Source organism: Phycodurus eques, chromosome 8 (genome assembly GCF_024500275.1).
Source record: "Phycodurus eques isolate BA_2022a chromosome 8, UOR_Pequ_1.1, whole genome shotgun sequence".
NCBI classification, from domain to species: Eukaryota; Metazoa; Chordata; class Actinopteri; order Syngnathiformes; family Syngnathidae; genus Phycodurus; species Phycodurus eques.
Window position 1 is genome coordinate 15,253,675 of NC_084532.1, and position 17,996 is coordinate 15,271,670.

General features: G+C 40.6%; 2 protein-coding genes across 7 annotated transcripts in view; both read right to left on the reverse strand.

Annotated features, from left to right (window-relative positions):
* Positions 1–831: 831 nt before the first annotated feature.
* Positions 832–5,428, reverse strand: ndufa7 (NADH:ubiquinone oxidoreductase subunit A7). The gene is made up of 4 exons (XM_061683864.1): positions 5,328–5,428; positions 5,100–5,149; positions 3,904–4,041; positions 832–1,040 (listed from the first exon to the last, which is right to left on the reverse strand). The coding sequence occupies exons 1-4, from the start codon at positions 5,376–5,378 to the stop codon at positions 953–955; spliced, it is 327 nt and encodes a 108-aa protein (XP_061539848.1). The 5' UTR covers positions 5,379–5,428; the 3' UTR covers positions 832–952.
* A 702-nt stretch (positions 5,429–6,130) lies between these two features.
* Positions 6,131–17,996, reverse strand: part of mast3b (microtubule associated serine/threonine kinase 3b) — a 45,664-nt gene continuing 33,798 nt past the window's right edge. For all 6 annotated transcript variants that reach the window (XM_061682786.1, XM_061682785.1, XM_061682788.1 and 3 more), the window contains 15 exons: positions 17,546–17,754; positions 17,236–17,374; positions 16,419–16,551; positions 15,721–15,886; positions 15,190–15,291; positions 14,990–15,112; positions 14,766–14,878; positions 14,466–14,632; positions 13,699–13,820; positions 13,415–13,615; positions 13,080–13,306; positions 12,816–12,938; positions 11,779–11,915; positions 10,199–10,383; positions 6,131–9,844 (listed from right to left, as the gene is read on the reverse strand). In XM_061682786.1, coding sequence (XP_061538770.1) covers positions 8,769–9,844; positions 10,199–10,383; positions 11,779–11,915; positions 12,816–12,938; positions 13,080–13,306; positions 13,415–13,615; positions 13,699–13,820; positions 14,466–14,632; positions 14,766–14,878; positions 14,990–15,112; positions 15,190–15,291; positions 15,721–15,886; positions 16,419–16,551; positions 17,236–17,374; positions 17,546–17,754 — 3,223 coding nt within the window. In that variant the 3' untranslated portion in view covers positions 6,131–8,768. The remainder of the gene's footprint in view (positions 9,845–10,198; positions 10,384–11,778; positions 11,916–12,815; positions 12,939–13,079; positions 13,307–13,414; positions 13,616–13,698; positions 13,821–14,465; positions 14,633–14,765; positions 14,879–14,989; positions 15,113–15,189; positions 15,292–15,720; positions 15,887–16,418; positions 16,552–17,235; positions 17,375–17,545; positions 17,755–17,996) is intronic.

Below are 17,996 nucleotides of genomic sequence, written 5' to 3' on the forward strand. Positions count from 1 at the left end.
TGCATTGAACCCCAATTTTGTTGTATCTGCGCCATACAACGATGGATGGATTTCTATTTCTATCATCTGCATAGATGTTGACAGTTTTTCATCATTAACTTGCAATAGTCTTCAGTGTTCTGACAGCATTCTAGAACTGCCCCCCACCCCCCCCCAAAAAAAAACAACAACAAACCGTCGTAAATTACGAGAATTCAATTCCATGACTGTTTTCATTTGGCTTTTCATCTCTGATTTCCTGTGCAAAAGAGAATCCCCTGTACTCAGTTGGGCGTTGTTTTTCTGTACGCATGTGATTTTATCTTGAATCGAATTTATTATAGGTGTAATGAACGTGAACCGTTCACGTCACTTTCAGAAAACAACTAAAAACCGTGTCATAGATGGCGCAATTGAATTTTCTTGTCTTCGAATACATACAAAAAGTCAATGAAGTCACCATCAGAGTGAACCAGCGCTACCAAATGGGGAAGTTGGAAAACTATAGCTAAATTCCAGTTTAAATGTCATCAACTGTACAATAGTGTGACTTGTGTTGTGCACTCACCAATGTAATAATAAAAAACTATGTTATGTAACGTTTTTTTATGAAACGCCAAGATGCTTTAGAGACATAAAACCAATGAACCAGACAAAATAAACAGATAAAAATAAACAAGTGATTAACAGGGGTCAAATGCTTGTTAAAAAAGGTATGTTTTTAACTGTTTTTTAATGGGGGGTTCCAGAGTGTGGGGGCAGCAATGGAGACAGCTCTGTCAATGTGCAGTGGAAACAGTGGATGACACCCACAGATGCAATGAAATAATTAATAACCAACTGGGAAAAAAATAATATTGAAGCAATTTTATTTCGTGACTTTCTAATGTACAACCACAAGACTGATTAGATCTCTACATGAGTTCTGGGGGTGGATGAGTTGATAATGCTTGAAAGAGTTTTTGGTTCAAGCTCAGAGGTATGGTTGGTCTGTGGAAAGCTCTGGTTGCTTGTAGACTGCACCAGGAGTCACTGGAGGCTTGGGTGGTGCAACTGCTTGGCTGAAAGACAACAAGTAGAGGAAAAACAATGACTAGTCTAGCTTCCTCTAAAATAGACCTGTGCATTATACAGCCTCTCTGACTGGTCCTTGTGAGGTAGAAGTCAGTAAAAACTAAAATAAGTGCTTTTATTTTGAAAGAGTCTCTCGGCGAATTGTCTTAGGGAGTAAAGAGAGGGTTGTTTTGTGTGTTTGTTTATGTGTGAGCCTATTAGAACATTTAAACTTTATTGGGGTTAATCAGAGGCACTTTCAATTGTGGGAGGTGTGTGCTGACTCCCATTTTACACGAGTTTGAATGTGATGGGTTATTTTTTAACATAGCCACACCCCCAGATAAGAGAATATGCACACTTCACCTAAATTATTACATTACAGTATTTCAGCTCTGTGTGGTTTGTTTTGTTGTTGTACTTGTCTCTAAAAGCCTTTTTAAAATGCATAGTTTCCCACGTTGTTTAAGATCATCAAACAAATGTCAATATCAGACAAATATAACCCGAGTGAACTTAAAATGCTGTTTTTAGATTATATAATTTATTAAGCAGACATGCAAACACCAAAGGCATGAAAAAGGTGACCAAAAAAAAACATTGTAGGAGGGTCTGGGGGATCCCCCGGGGCTCTCCACCTGCACATGATGCCTGCTTCAAGCTGTGCCACATGAATAGCATCCTCCTCTTTTAGCACTCTCAGACTGGAAAAGAATTGACTAAAATCATTGTCTGTTTCACCAACTTCAAAGGCTAATCCAAAATGCATCCTCCAGGAAAATATTAAGTACAGTATTTTTCTGTTTTTATTGTCCATTTCGGAATTTGAAGTTAGTTCATTCTGTGTTGTGACATAATCCCTAACATTGCTCCGTTGCTTAATACATTTAACATTAACATCCGTAAACTAATTAGATAATTGTAGGCGCATTTCCTAATTAATACAAGATGTACTAGCGGATCAACTCTTGTCGCCAGTGTTACATGTGCTTTGCGGTTTCGCTGAGACCACAACCAGGGCCACGACCCAAAGCACCTCAACGTGAAAATACAAAAGACCGGTGCAACAAATACGACACTGACCTGATGAGCAAAAATGTTGCTTAAACCTAAGAGTAGCAATAGAGGATGTCCGCTCCAGAGGTGGGTAGAGTAGCCAAACATTGTACTCAAGTAAGAGTACTGTTACTTGACAATAATGTGACTCTAGTAAAAGTAATCCTCCAAAAAATTACTTAAGAGTAAAAAGTACACAGTGAAATAATTACAAGTACTGAGTAAATGGTAACATCTGATTATTATTATTTTTAACTACAGTAAAAATATAAATATATCAATATATTAAAATGAATAAATAAATAATCAATATATTAAAATAAATAAATAAATAAATAAATAAAATGTGAATGTGCAAATTTTTATGTTGCTGTGTGTGTGTGTGCACAGTCAAAACTACAACAAAACATCTGCAATTTACTGCACGGTGTTTTCTAAACGTATAAGTGAGCTGAAATATCCATGTTTGGGCAGACAGTGCCAGACAAATACTACAATATATGAAAGCTGTTGTTTTTGTTTGTGTAAATGTAAACAAGAGTAGCGCGCCGTTGTCTTCAGGGTAACAACGACCTTTCCAAAATTGTGGCCACGTAGGCACGTCGATCAGGCGGGGTGGCTTATCTAGTGTTAATACCTATGCCCTAGAAGCCCAATAGAAGACGTTGTGTGAGGTCATGTGACTTAGTGCCGTTTGATTGATGAGGAAGAACTCATCGGATCTATACGATTCACATAAATGGCCCATTTTGAGTTTAAAATGGAAAATTTCACTGAAAGGTGACTGATTTGCATGTATGATTAAGGGGGAAAAAATTATATTCTATTATATAGATGTGTGTGATCGGTGAAAATCAACCAAAAGTTGTGCTTAGCCACAATTAATTCACTGGTTAACAAGGGGGGTAATTAGTTTTTCCACACAGGGCCAGGTAACTTTGAATAGTTTTTTTTTCCCTTAATAAATGAAATCACCATTTAAAACAGCATTTTAAGTTCACTTGGGTTATATTTGTCTGATATTAATATTTGTTTGATGATCTTAAACATTAAAGTGGGGAAATTGCAAAAATATAAGAATTTGAGAATGGGGCCTATACTTTTTCACAGCACTGTATATGATAGCCATCTAACCGAAAACTAAAATGTTGGAAAGTGGTACAGATGTCTGTTCAGTATAGCTAAAGTGACATATGAGGTCAACATAATGCAAATAAAAATACAAAATGGAACGTGCATGGCAAAGTCATTATAGTGTCTACTGTTAGTGTAAAGAGACACGCCACCAACTTAGCATTTTTAAGACTTGTTATAGAGTGTTGTATAGGTTTATCCTTCAGTGGTTAAATTATTTTTACACTTGTACGACAGCTACTTAGAGCGGCGAAGTAGCTCATCTGTAAGGACATGCGCTTTGAAACTGAAGACTGTCATGGCAACTAGTTGTTGGAGAGATGCTACTTTGCTTCCTGACTAAACCTTGAGCAAGACACCGACCCCACCCTCTAGCTCAAGAGGTGCAGTACTGTTTGCACATCCCTTTCATTTTGACATCTCTCCTTACATGCCTGCTTGTGTGTGATCTGGTTCTCTGTGTGTTGTGCAACAAATATACAGTAGAGTGCCAGATGAATTTCCCCTTGAGGGATTATAATTAGTAAAATCATTTAATAAAGGCTTTATGATGGCATCTGTTTCACTCTGGAATGATTATTTCAATTTCCATTCTTTTGTACAGAGGAAAAAAAGGCTTTGAAACAGGAGGTCAATTCAGCGTCCCAGAAGTGACCTACATCAGAGGTCTGAGTCCTTTACCTGCCAGCCATCAGCGCCTTCTGTGAGGACATGACAACTGTGGGGGGCATAGATTCTCTGCGTCCATCTCTGGTGAAATAGTAGTTGTCGGCAAACTTGTGGCTTGGCCCAACGGCCAATTTAGGTGGTGGCTGCGTCCTACAAGAGATGGGCAGTCAATATACCATAAATATACCATAAAGACGGTAATGCCCTTAACTACCACCAATGCAGTAGAAAAGTCATAAATACAGTTAATATTTCTATGAAAAAAACGTCTAGGCCATGAATACAAAACAATCAGAGGAAAAACAGTAAGTATGGTGGTAACTGAGTGTATCTTCCCGTCATGTGAGAAATATTCTTACACCACAGCTCACACTCATCTATCGCACCCCTCCGTAACATCGAAATGTTATAATTACAGTAAATATTTGAATGAAAAACCTTTCAAGGCTGTAGATTTAAACCAATCCAATACTAACCAGTAAATTTGGTTGAAATTGTGCGTGCTGACGCAACTGTACACACTAGCTCATTGCGTGCCATTCATAACCTCAAATTTTCGTATGTCGTAAACCAAGGACCCAATAGAATGGATTGCATGTGTTTTGGGGGACAATTTTATTTTTTACCAGTCATTTGAGGAAAAAAAGGAAGAAACACTATGGAATGCATGCCCTTCTTTACGTTCAAAGCAGGAAGAAATGATTGGTGAATGTTGATTAAAAACTTTAGATATCGGGAGATAGGAACACGGTGGATTCGTCAGCACTTAAGCCACACAGTTGAGAAGTCTTGGGTTTGAATCACGTCGATCCGTCCTGTATGGAGCTTGCGTGTTCTTTCTATGCTTGTGTGGGTTTTCTCCAGGTACTCCGACTTCCCTCCACATTCCAAAAACATACATGTTAGGGTCAAAGAAGACTAAAGCCCCCATAGGTGCTAATGTGAGTGTGAATGGTTGTTTGTCTATAGTTGCCCTGCGAATGGTTGGCGACCAGTCCAGGGCGTACCCAGTCTCTGCCCAAAGTAAACTCGGATAAATTCTACCGAATCCTTCATATGAATGAGGAGATGATTGTCAAGGAGAACAATTTTACTTTATAAGTGAACCCAAACATTTCCTTTTTAGGAGACTGATTACCATTGTGCTTGTCGGCATACACATTTAAATGCTTAATTGCCCCGTAATGTATCCAGATTTATAAACTCACCTCTTTGATATCTCTTCATAACGCAGCTGGAGTTTACTTTGAAGGTCATGCTGTAATAATACAAAACAGCACCGCATTAAAACAGCCTTATAGCTTACATTTGATGTAACTTCAGCCCTGACTAGCTAGCTGACACTGACACTTTAGTTTGCAGACTGATTAGACCTGTGCAGCAACATGTATCGTTACATTTCAAAGCTGTTGTCCTCGGCAGTTCTACTCGCTTACCCCTGATAGAAAATTGCGAAGCCTTTGAATAATTTTAGTGGCAGTCCCCATGTTTGCTGTTATGAAGGACACGCAGCTTCTTTTTGTCCCATAACGGCGTTTCTCAACACACTACCGACACCTGGCGGCCCGGGTGATAAACTGCTGCATTCCCTTGCGTTGTGAAAATACGGAGTTGAACTTCTTTAGTGACACAACCCCCCCACCCCCACCCCACCAAAAAAAACATTAATAAAACGGCCAATGAAAACAGTTTGCCGCCGCAACGTAGTTACCAGATATGCTAACAGTCCAAGTGTTCGTATTTCTACTTCTACAACGATTGCAGTACCTTATGTTACTGTTAAGTTTGCTATCAATTAAATCCTCAAATACTTATGATTGATTTGTCCCCACCACTTCGACAATTTGGGCATACTAATGTAGTAGCGCAACTACATGTTACTAGCGAGGTATATAATGGGCATTTTTCGGTGCTACTAGTTGGGCCCAGGAGGCTACTAGTGGTGACACATGCAGCATAGTTGGGTCTAGTGGCATTACTAGTGGAGCAGTGTAGTAGTTAAGGTTTGTATACTATAGGCCAAAAGTAACCCAAAAACGTTACTAGTCAGAAAGCTGTTTAATTACCTTAAACTTGAAGACAAAGAGCATACTTGCACTGTACATGGAAAGGACATCAAGGATATCAAATAAATGCTTCAGTGGTTGTCAGTGGTGTTGGTCACCATAACTTTCACATTTTAAAAATTGGTTCGTGTATCCCACTTACACTAAGAAATAACAATAGGTCCACCACAAGATTTGGTGGAAGAGAAATACAAATTTTATTTTTCACAAGAATACACAGTACTGGGCGACACCGCCAATATACCATGCAATCAAGTATTACAGATGATTGCTTGTTTCATGCAGCATGCACTGAACAGAAGAGTCCACAGGAGAAAACTTGCACATTTACAACAGTGTGCCACTTTGCTTCTGAAATTGATTACATGCTTCTGACCTACTTTCATGACATCACAGTTTGGTTGGGTTAACTGGTGCCATTACAGTTGTTGTCTCCCCCCCCCCAACTACAAGACACACCTGAAGAGTAAGTCTTGAGAGACCACATTTTTCATCATATGGGATTGAAAATGAAAAATGCACAACCTGATTTTCATATTAAAAATGCCTTGTAAGTAGTTAAGTAGTGAAAGCTGTTCGAGAATGACTGTGCCCTTGAGCATAAAAAGCCAGATCCATATGGGCATGCTTTGGTGAGTATGGTGTGGAACAATTAGACCTCAACCCCACACATAACCAGTGTCCCAATACCTTTGTCCAAAATAATGATTGTAGTTGCATTAGTACGTGTAAAGTGGCCTCTTTTGAAACGGTCTTGAACTTGCTAACGTCAGCATTAACTTTAGTTTTTGTCAACATTTTATATCGGGATTATTGATTAAAAAAAAAAAAAGGGAGCTGGGTTTATTGCTTTAAACCTGCATCACTGAGTTGCATTAGTATTACACTTTGTGTCAAAATCGATGCATTGTCTATTGCCCATTTAAAACCTAAAAGAACAAGAGTCCAGAAATCCACTTGTCATTACAAAAATGACATTGACCCTATTCCGTTTAGCTTGTTGATTTTGAATTTAGCTTCCTGGATTTGAAAATAATGGCAAAAACAATTACAAAACATCTACTATTGTAACTTGCATTTATGGTATGAAAAAGGGTAGTGTCATCATGGAGCCTAGCGTAAATAAAGATATGTACAGTATATATCAGGTTTGCTGTAAACAATTCCAACACACTCACACCGATCAAAAGGTTTGTGTTGGGGGGAAAAGACAATGTTCACAAATCTTTGTGAAAGTAAAAAAAATAAAATAAAAAATAAGTTTCCAAAATCTGTTGCTTCAGCTTTGGTGTAGAGTATGCTTAGAAAGGTGAGTATTAAAATCTATTCAGACTACAGTATACCACTGTATTTGGGGGGGAAGTAATGTTCAGAGCAGATTATGAATTACTGCACTGAATACCAACAACATGACATTACAGAGCCCATTTACAGACAACATCCCTCGTGGCAGACTTTGTAAACTCTTGTACAACTTATCATTGTCCTTCTGCATCTCAGATCCTTTAACTGTTTAGAACCTTATGAAAATATACAACATTTATACATACAATATAGATATAAAAGTTTAAACAAGCCCTGGTTTTGGATTCAACATTTCTATTTATCTTCCACATTCAGTTGGAAGTACAAAATGAATGTCTGAATACATTAGTGCACTCCCCACATGCTTTGTAAACTTTAGTACATTATTAATGAAGTAGGAATTGGAAAGGTGGCTCACACATGCTTGTGTGAATAAACATACAAAAGCAACACTTGTAGCATCATTTGTTGAAAGTAAGAGGAAAACCAGTACGTTTTAAGCTAACAAAAGCCTCTCGTAACTCATGGTTGCAAAGACGACGGACTTCAATTTGGCTGTCGAACGTAGTTCATGTCAAACACATGACACTTTGCTTTTAACATTTAAGCATCAGGACATCCAACCTGTTTGGAAAGCAAACAGCAAAGACGATCTAATTCAAAAGATATGGCTTTGAGCACAAGTCTTCATCATAGATTTTACTTGAATGGTGCGATACTGGTGTCACACACAAAAAAAAACTGTTATGACCATAAATTCACAATGCAGAGAACAATATCATAGGTAGACCTTCTGTTAGTGGGACAAAAGAAAAATGTCAGATGACTAATAAGTCACATTCTTTTCTGTTGTCTTAGCGAACAATCATCCTCAAGAACATTACTGTTCTATTCATAGATGTTTAAAAATGTGAACATTGTATGCCATTTTCCAGTTGTTTTTTGATTGTGCAGTCCAGTGAGTGCCTGATATGCTGCTGTGTTGTGCTTTAGGAGTCCAAAGCAAAGCAGCAAATGTGACTGGTCTGTGACAAAGGGCTTATTTTAGTACCTACGCATAGAAAAGCATCCACCATATTACTCACAGTGTGGACACAAGGCCAAAGGTCCTGGGACAAGTCTTACTAATGGAAGCTGAAGGTTAAAAGGGGGAAACAACTTTTAGTTGAACAATGAAGAATGTAACATTCTAAAACAATTTCTTATACATTTTGGTCCAATAACAATTCCCACCATTATCAAACTACTTGGTACCACAGCAATTTATTTAAAAATAGACATTTATAAAAAATAAAATCCAACAATTAACATCCAGTCATAAAGGCAAAAAGCACATTTCATGAATACAAAAAGTTGAGCCTTGGCTATTCAACCATTGAGAACTTCTCTTGCCTCCGCTTAATACCGCACCGTGCTTTACAATTGTAATAAATACGACTAGCAGGTCCACAAAGCAAATATGTACAGTACAAAATTCAAGTAAAATCTGCCACTATTTCACCTCCCTTAGTGCAGGGTGAGTTGTCTCTGTGCTTTTTGTGGTGTCTCCTGTCTGCACTCGGCCTTATCATCTGATGGTCCTACTTGTGTGGAACTGGACGTGTCTTTTTCCTGACTACAGCTCATCTTATTGTAAAGGAGGTCCACGTGCTGCTGCGGCTGAGATGACGTGATCATGAGCTCCTGTTGGGCCTCCTCCCCATCTGAACACGGCTCCCACTCATCCTGTTCCTCGCTCTCCGTCGAGCCCTGCACGGCGATCTGGGGCACGAGGGTGAACCTCCTCACCGTGGGCACCTTCAGCTCCACCTCCTCGCTATTTTGCGATCGAGCCTCGGCCAGCCAAGTGGTCCTGTGTTCCAGCTGTTTCTGGGCTTGTGTTTGTTGAGCACCCGGGGCGGCTGTAGTGCTCATTTTTTCCTCAGGCTCGTCAAAGCTCACTTCCTGCACTGCTTCCTGTTTTTTAAAGGAGTCACGACGCTCCGAGAGGTTGAGCTTTCGCATCACGACCAGCTGCTCTGATCGCTCCAGCCCGGAGTCCCACATCCTCTGGCCGCCCAAGTAGCTGCAGAGTCTGGAGTGGTCGACCCCCAGGTGAGAGCCTGCAAAGCCCCCCTCTGCTTCCGAATCAACAAGCAGCTCCCCCTCACCATAAAAGGGCACTTCCAGCGTGTGCCTGCGAGGGGTGTACGACTTCTTATCGGCGTGGTACATTCCCGATAGTTTCTCAGCTGACTGGACCCTTTTGAGGAGGGGAGATCGAGGCGGTTCTGCACTGCGGGGCCGAACAATGTGTCTAACAATGGTCGGCGGTGACAGGGTTTTGCCACGAAAGGGGTGAAGTGTCTTGGCGAAGCCTGGCAGCGGCGAGGGGGAGCGCTGTGGAGAAAGCGGCTGTGCAGAGGACGAGGAGCATGCGAGAGGTGAAGGCGGGATGTTGCTAGTTGACTTCCGGCGGCCCACCTTGGTGTAACGCTGACTGCTGAGCTTGGAACCCAAACCGTGGAGAGAGCTGGGTCGGATGTGCGCGGCAGGGGAACTAGGAGAACTGGAGCAAGGAGACGTGCTCTGAGGAGAGTTATCTGGAACGTAGGCAGAAAACACACAAATCCATGTTAAATTTAATACTGTTTTAAAACCTTCCCAATATTGTTTAAAGCCAACCCAAAATTGAGTTTCAATTCTTTCTTTTTAAATCAGCAACCTTTCTTCCTTTTACATAGGTTTTCATATATAAAAAATACAAAACTACGACCACTGAATATGACGGTAATATCCCTTCATCCATTTTAAATACCACTTGTCCTCATTTACTCCTTGCAGATATCCTGAAACAACCTAATAACATCCTGAACCAACTGAAAGATCACTTGTAACTTCCTTTTTTGTAATGTTTTGAAGATTATGAATATCTATGCAAGGCACAGAAGATTCACCAAAGGCCTGATGGTCGGGCGCAGGGCTTCGGCAGGGCGTGGAGGGGCCTGGAGAGAGGCTGTGAGTCGGGGAACCTGGAAGACTCTCACTAGAAGAAACGGAGTGGTGGAGACCTGACGAGAAGCTGCGACTGCTGTGCATCACGGTGCTCTGCTTAGATAACTTTTTCAAGATGCTGCGTCTCCTGCAGGATGACCACGAGTCCAACACAGTGAGAAGAGTCCGTCAGGCAAAGCCTTTTGCTTCCATTGTTATACTGTATTATATATATATTTTTAAATCTAAATCACTGATTCTAAAAATATTTGTATTACAGTCAAATAAGACAATATAATAAACCTTTTTTTGTTTTTTTGACAGCAAAGATATCTACAATTGGCAAAGTGTGACATCATTGTGGCACAAAAGCCTGCAACTTGCCAATTAATTAAAAAACGTCAACAGGGTTAAGGCCTCTTTATACTCCCGCGCTCGACAACGCCCACATTGCATCACGTGACCGACGAATTGGCCTGCACGGCCCCTCTGCGTAGCTTGTCGTGCACACGGCAAAAGTTGTTGCTGCGCGTAGATCGCCACGGGGATCATCTCTCGTGATTGGTCCGTTTTAGTCACATGCTGTGATGACATACTCAGCGTGCCCCTTGGTTCTGCACACCATTCACTCCGCCACCTTCTTGATCAATTTTGCAGCATAATTAAACGTATCATCTGGTCATCTAGGTCCATTTGTTCTAGCAGACACTGTTCCACAGTCGCCATTGTTGTTGCTTTGTTCCTTATTACTGAAAGGAAAGTAAAAACGGCTACCGGAAATGACCCAAAAAATGCAGAGGAAACTCCACCCAGTGGTGTCCTAGCCAATCCCAGCGGTGAACTGCAGTACCTTTTCAAAACAGGGCATGTGGGTTGCGCTCGAGTATAAAGGCAAACTACGCGCGAGACAGCCGCAGTGACGTCAGCGCGGTCGCAGCCCACGCGAGTATAAAGAAGCCTTTAAGTGTTGTATGTTGAAATTATCAGTAAAAAAAACAAAACAAAAGCAAACTGGTGTGATAGGCATAAACATCCACCATTCTGCATGACCATGCAGCTAAACAGGACAGGTTTCAGGGTGATCATCACTGAGAAAGAATTTGAATTTCAACCAAACCTTTTGGTGAGGTGAAAAATACACTTCTAAAGTTGAACAAAATCTGGAAGTTTGAAACACCCTCAACACGATGTTCTGATGTTCACAGGTGACAACAGCATATCGCACAATACTTTATCGGAGTTTCAGTGTTCTGTGAGGGTTTTGCTTTTTCTGACATTTATTCTAAAAGAAACACCAGCCTAAACAAAAACAAAAAAAAAGTGCCATACAAAGCAATAAGACTTCAGTGTCACCTTTCTAGTTGTCACTTCTTATGAAAGCTGAGCAGACTTATTTTTTCATTTTACTGATACTTATTTTTATAGTATGTTGTGTTATACTTAATAAAGGCACACTTGAACTCCAATTCAAAGATATCAAAAAGTTGGACGGTACATATGCACATACCATACAGGTGTACACTTGAAGGAGGCCAAACCTTACCTATCATAGTTATCTCTCCTCCTGCTCCTCTTGCTGCGACGGGCCATCTTTCCTTTGTGTTTGGTCTTTCGAGCTGGACCAACTTTGATGGTTGTATTCTCAAGCGCGATGGTTTGGAGCACCACCTTGCTGCCACTCTGTAAATTGTATTTCATGACAGACAAAAGAGTACGTCTAAATACATAATAGAAAATACAAAGGCACCACTTTTGTTTTTGCTGCCATTTACCATGTTATGAACTGTACAAAAGTGTTTTGTACTCATGACTAATAAAGTACATTAATAGTAATCCATCCAGAGACAGGTCGAGATGCTAAGAAAATAACACGAGCCTGCCACACACTGAACTGTGTGGCCTAACCCAACTAAACTTTCATATAGTGTGCGGGGTTCGGCAACTATTTTCATGAGTTGCCGATTAGTCAGCCACTGGTTTTGCGACGATTTAAAATGCACCGCGTCGCAACGTCACAGATTACAGTCAATCAAAATGCACATAATCTTTAACTGCGCTGCCGCCAAGCCATACAAAAACAGTCTATAAAGTATACATATTTTGTGTTTTACATCAATACTTAACTATATTTATAATTTCATATGTACGTTTGCATGAAATAGAAAAGTTTGTGGCAAAAATGTACGAGCAGTATGTACTGCGGCAAAAATATTCAAGTGAATGGAAGCGAGCTCAGCCTTTCGTTTTATCCCCTCTATTCTCTTTATTCTCACCCACGTCCTCTCTGTAGCATCCCACGTCTTCCTTAACTAGTACTCTGTCTTTTTATTGTTTAATAAATGTGATAAAGTACAATATACTGTATGAGCAGCCCCCAGAGTCTATACAGGCTCACCATTCAGGGTGTCCATATACCAAATCACACAATGTGCGGGTGTGAGTCACCAACTGTCATTTATTGTGCAATGGTCCAGTCCAATCACGTTCGACCGCATCGTGCGGTGTGCGGCGGGTTTAAGTGTTCCTTGGACTGAAAATGAAGCTTTCAAAACATGTCTCATCAGCTAAGGTGCATTATACCTTTAACAGTAGTTCTATCATCTCGGTGTGAACCAGGCCTTGGACAGACTCTCCGTTCACATGAGTGATGAGGTCTCCAGTACGTAGCCCTGCCTGGTAGGCTGGACTGCCCTCATCAACACTCTGTTACAAAAGCATGGCAGATGTATGAAAAAAGGAGGATCATTAAATAAATAATAAAAAGTATGATTACACCCCCCCCCCCCCCCCCCCATCTCTTCTCAAAGGTCATTGATAACTTGTGAGTATCGAGAGCGCACCCACCGACACCATGTGATGCACCGTGTAGACGTCACTGTCGCCCATGTAGACGCGGATGGCCTGCATTGTGAAGCCATACTTCTTGCCTGAAGTGTGAATGATGATGGGCGGTTTCAGGCTACCGGGACTGAATGACAGGTCCCGGTTGGGGGAGGAGTCACGAGAGGAGGGGTTGGAGGACAATGACCGCGGGGAGATGGGACTGGGCTGGAGGCCGCTTGGGGAGTCATCTGTAATAAAAATCAGATAACAGATTTGTGACAATAGTTGTTGCTAGTTGCTAAAACTGTGTCCTTTTTTCACCTTCTGGACCGAGATGCTATTTTTTTTTTTTGTACCTGGGGTGATGATGAGAGACAGAGCTGATACAGAGGCAGACTTGGGAACCTTGCCTCCATAGGGAAGCCTCTGTCTGTCTGGTGTCTCTAGTTGGTTACCAAAACATCGTAGGCCAGCCGGATCTTTGGGGGACGAGTGTTTGGCCCCTGTGCTGTTGCTACGGATCCTGATCCTCCGAAGTTTGGAAACAACTACCTCAGCTACAAGTAGGAGAACAAGTTATGTGGATAGACTGAAAAAAGCTAAGCACTACTAATAATCAAGATGTTAGTTTGGTATTTACCCTCGTCATCTGTGGAGACAGCAAAGCGGGGCGTCATCTCTAGGCTGTGGGTGCTGCTCATCACCAGAGGACTGGTGCTCCTCTCAGACTGGGAGGAACTGGGTGATGCACGGGGGCAAAGGCTACATAAACACAAAGACCAGTTGGACAGGTTAACAGAAGGATAACAGAGAGACTACTGAAATCAGCAATTTAGTTTTTCGTTTTGTTTATTTTTGCTAAAATGTTACGCGTAGGGATGGCCATAATTATTCAATTTGTCCCTGTTTGATTGTTAAGAATTTTGACGACTGGGTTCTCTGTGGTCAGTCTAACATTCATATTAACAAGGTTATGTTGTATCCTTCAGTTTGAAGAAATGGAATACATTTCATAAATTGGCAGAAGCCAGCCATTGTAAATATGGTAATACTGTGTTTACCAACAATGTGAAAAGTGAATGGAAATAACTTTATGTCTTTGTCAACAACTTCTGTGTTTGGAGCCTTTTTTTCTTTTTTTTTTTCCAGCTGCTGCACTGACCAGGGCTGCACATGCGGATATTTTTTAACATAAAACAGGAAGTTGCACTGACTGTTTTTACTGATTTTTGCTACACATGAAATGTGATTTTCTGCCCATTTCTTTTGATGCAATTGATTTGAAGTTTACTTCTTGAACAAATAATTATTTTAATTCATCTTGAATTTAAAAACATTTAAAACTGAATAACATAAAAACACTTTCTTCAAAGCATACTACATTATATGTCTAAGATGCGTGTGCACCTGGCCATGCGTCCTGTGAGTCTCGGCTCCAGTACGCCCTCTGCTGGGCCTGTACAGGGACTAAGCCCTCCAACGTCTACTCGGTCTTCTTTGTCCTCACTATGACTGCGGTCGGATGAGAAGCTCAAATTGGATGGTGTGGGCAAATGTTCTGTGCTGCTGTAAACCTGGAAAAACAGGCACCGCATACATAGAAAATGTTTGTTTGTTGGTTAAGCCCAAAGCAGTAAAACTAAATAATTCGGGGAATTCATCAAGACTATTTCCATCGCTCCAATGCTCTAGCTTCAGCTTCATTACCTTGCTGAAACGGTGCGACCAGGAGGAAAACTGCCTGATTTCCAGGGAAGACTCTTCATCATTGGTCTCCTCATCCTCATCAGACGCCATATGATGATAACGCTCGGATCGAGCTGAAAACAGATGCAAAATAACATGCTGAGATTCACACGTCTTATACGCTACTGAGAGGATTATTTTTAGCCGAAACAAAAATGTTTCATATTATCTCAAATATGGTTTACTGTCGAAGTAGCTCGTATCATCTTCTGCATCTAGCTGAGGGATGAATTCAGCTTTTTGTCGTAATAGTCCATTCCAGTCCAAGCCTACGAAGAAGGTGTGCTGCTTGACTTCTGAGGCCCCACCTTCAGTCACAGAATGATAAACAAAAACATTCAAATTCAGTGTTTTATGTAATGATGAGCAGTAAATTCAGCAGTACCAGTTCCCAGTCTTTCAAGGGGGCTTTGCCTCAGGAGATGGGTAATCATGTCCTGAGTATCCATCGGTAAAGCATCATCTCCTTCGGGCCAAATGATATCATCTGCAAGTTACAGTAACAACAACAATAATAACAATTCAGTTCACTCATCGCTCTTACAACATTCAATAGTAAAATTTGAACTGAACTGCCACAAAAGGTAGCTAATTTAGTAGCAGAAGCACCGGTGTGTCTTGAGGTCCTATGACACACCCAACTTTCATCACAGATAAAGCAACCATGCCCACATCACACCTACAGGCATATGCAATCAATCTGTTTCATGGTGAGCTTTCCCACTGGTCGTAAATGTCAAAATAAAGATACATTATAAGTAATACATAAAAAAATATTTTCAAACCAATTAAATGAAATTGCATAATTTTCTGCGGCACACCCTATGATCTTAGCACATTAGTGGTTGTGAATCACTGTTATTGAAAACATTGCATGGGTCTGGAAGAAATACGATGGTAAATTTGAGCTTCTCACCACTGACAACTTGGCCAAAAAGCTCCTCTGGAGTGTCACCAAAGAATGGAACACAGCCTACCAGGAACTCATAGAGGATGATTCCCATCGCCCACCAGTCTACTGGCTTACCGTATCCCTGCCTGAGAATAACCTCTGGGGCAATGTACTCTGGAGTGCCACACACCTGCACAAGCAGACCACCATCAAACATTTAGAATATACAGTGCCGTGAAAAATGATTGGCCCCCTTCTCAAATTCTTCTGTTTTTGCATAGTTTCCCCACTTTAATGTTTAACAAATATAAATAGACAAATATAACCCAAGGTAACTTAAAATGTTGTTTTTAAATGGTAATTTCATTTACTAAGGAAAAAAAACTATTCAGTTACCTGTCCTTGTTTGAAAAGGTAATTACCCCCCTTGTTAAATCATGAATTAATTGTGGCTAATCACAACATTTGGTTAAGATTCACTGATCACACCCAAGCCTGATTACCTCAATCAATTAATCAAGAAATCACTTAAACAGAATCTGTCTGACAAAATCACGTAGGGCAAAAGCTCTGAAGAAGCTGCAACAGAATGACACGATCCAAATAAATTCAAGAACAGTCAAGAAATAAAGAAATTGATATCTATCTAAAAGAATTTGAGAAGGGGGCCAAAACGTTTATATATTTTAAAGTTGTCTCAAATCTGACAAAGTCTCTCTCACCTGTTTATCAACAAACTCTCTTGTGTCTTTCTCCATGTGACCCTCATAAAGATTGGTGGTCATGTTCATCAGGCCAATTTTGGACAGGCCAAAGTCTGTTAGCTTAATGTGGCCCATGGATGTGATAAGCAAACTGTTAGGAGGGAGAATACAAACATTGTATTTGACTTACTGTTCCAAAGAATGTAATGTAATATTGATAGTGACTGCTGCGTTAGTGACATATTGTACAGCCTATTGCACATACTCTATATGGGCCTCTAAACAACACTACAGTCAGTTGGTTCAAAAGATTTTCTGGGAAGCATGACACTTGCTCCAGAAGGCACAACCTTATATTGCATTAATAATTTGCGAAGGATCCAAAATCTGTTGAATATTAGATATCTCATTAACGTAAAAGGCATTGTCCAAAAGAAAAAAACAACAATAAAAATAATTCATGTACACATTGGACATCAAAGGAACTCATAATCATTAGCACTAAGTGCTAACACATAACGAGGTGTCTTGGTTGGTCCAACAATGTTATCGACCACTAAGGTTGGTGATCTGGTTGTCACGGGGATGAGGAGAACACCGTTCAACTCATTACAGGCCAGTGTAGCATCAAAATTATTTTATCGCTGTTATTTTGTGGTAAAATTAAAAATTGGTTTTGCTTTAATTGAGTTTGTTTGAATGTCATACAGAAAGTGTACATAGTGTTATGACTCAGTAAAACAGTTATTGATGTCATGGCTGGGTCACATTCAGCCTGTGATTTTAAGGGGAATAAGTCAGCACACAGTGTTCCAATTTTGTTCTTGGTACTCACTTGTCAGGTTTGAGGTCTCGGTGCACTATGCCGTAATTGTGAAGGTACTCCAGGGCCAGGACGGTTTCGGCAAAATACATCCGTGTCATTTCTACAGGTAGAGGACCCATGTTCTTCAGCAAGTTGGCGCAATCACCGCCTTCAGAAAATAGGAAAACCAAGATGAATACTAAATTGTAATTGACTATTTTATTCCCCAAAATCGAATATTTTCTTGCATGCACGTTACCCGCCATGAACTCTTGGCAGATGACAGTCTGAGCATTGTGAACATTAATCTATGCTACCATTTTTTCTCCTTTCCTCTTACCCTCCACATACTCCATGACCATGCAGAGGTGGCGTTTTGTCTCAAAAGAACAGAACATGGACACAACAAAGGGGTTCTCTGCAAAAGTCAAGATGTCTCTCTCCACAAATGCCTGCTGAATCTGGTTCCTCAAGACGAGGTTCTGCCGATTTATCTTTTTCATGGCAAACCTCTGGCGAGTCTCCTTGTGCCGGACCAAATACACAGCCCTGTCAAACACCACAAGTTCCATGTTAGGCTTTTCCACGCAATTATTATACCACTTGTTTGATTTCACACTAATTAAGTCAATTTGTGAGGAAATTGAGACGCGATCATCATTATTTCAGCATTCAAACTTTTTGATACATTTTCGTTTGGTGGTGTGCTATGAGATTTTTACAATGTAAAATGGGTGCCTTGACTCAATAAAGATTGGGAAACACTCTTAAGACATTTGTATAATGAATAC

Excerpts from the sequence above, each read along its gene's own strand:
- ndufa7 (XM_061683864.1), bottom strand. The coding sequence starts at position 5,378 with ATGGGGACTGCCACTAAAATTATTCAAAGGCTTCGCAATTTTCTATCA. Across the intron at positions 5,150-5,327 it reads TTCGCAATTTTCTATCAGGG|CATGACCTTCAAAGTAAACT; the intron begins GTAAGCGAGTAG and ends GTATTATTACAG. Across the intron at positions 4,042-5,099 it reads TATGAAGAGATATCAAAGAG|GACGCAGCCACCACCTAAAT; the intron begins GTGAGTTTATAA and ends CATCTCTTGTAG.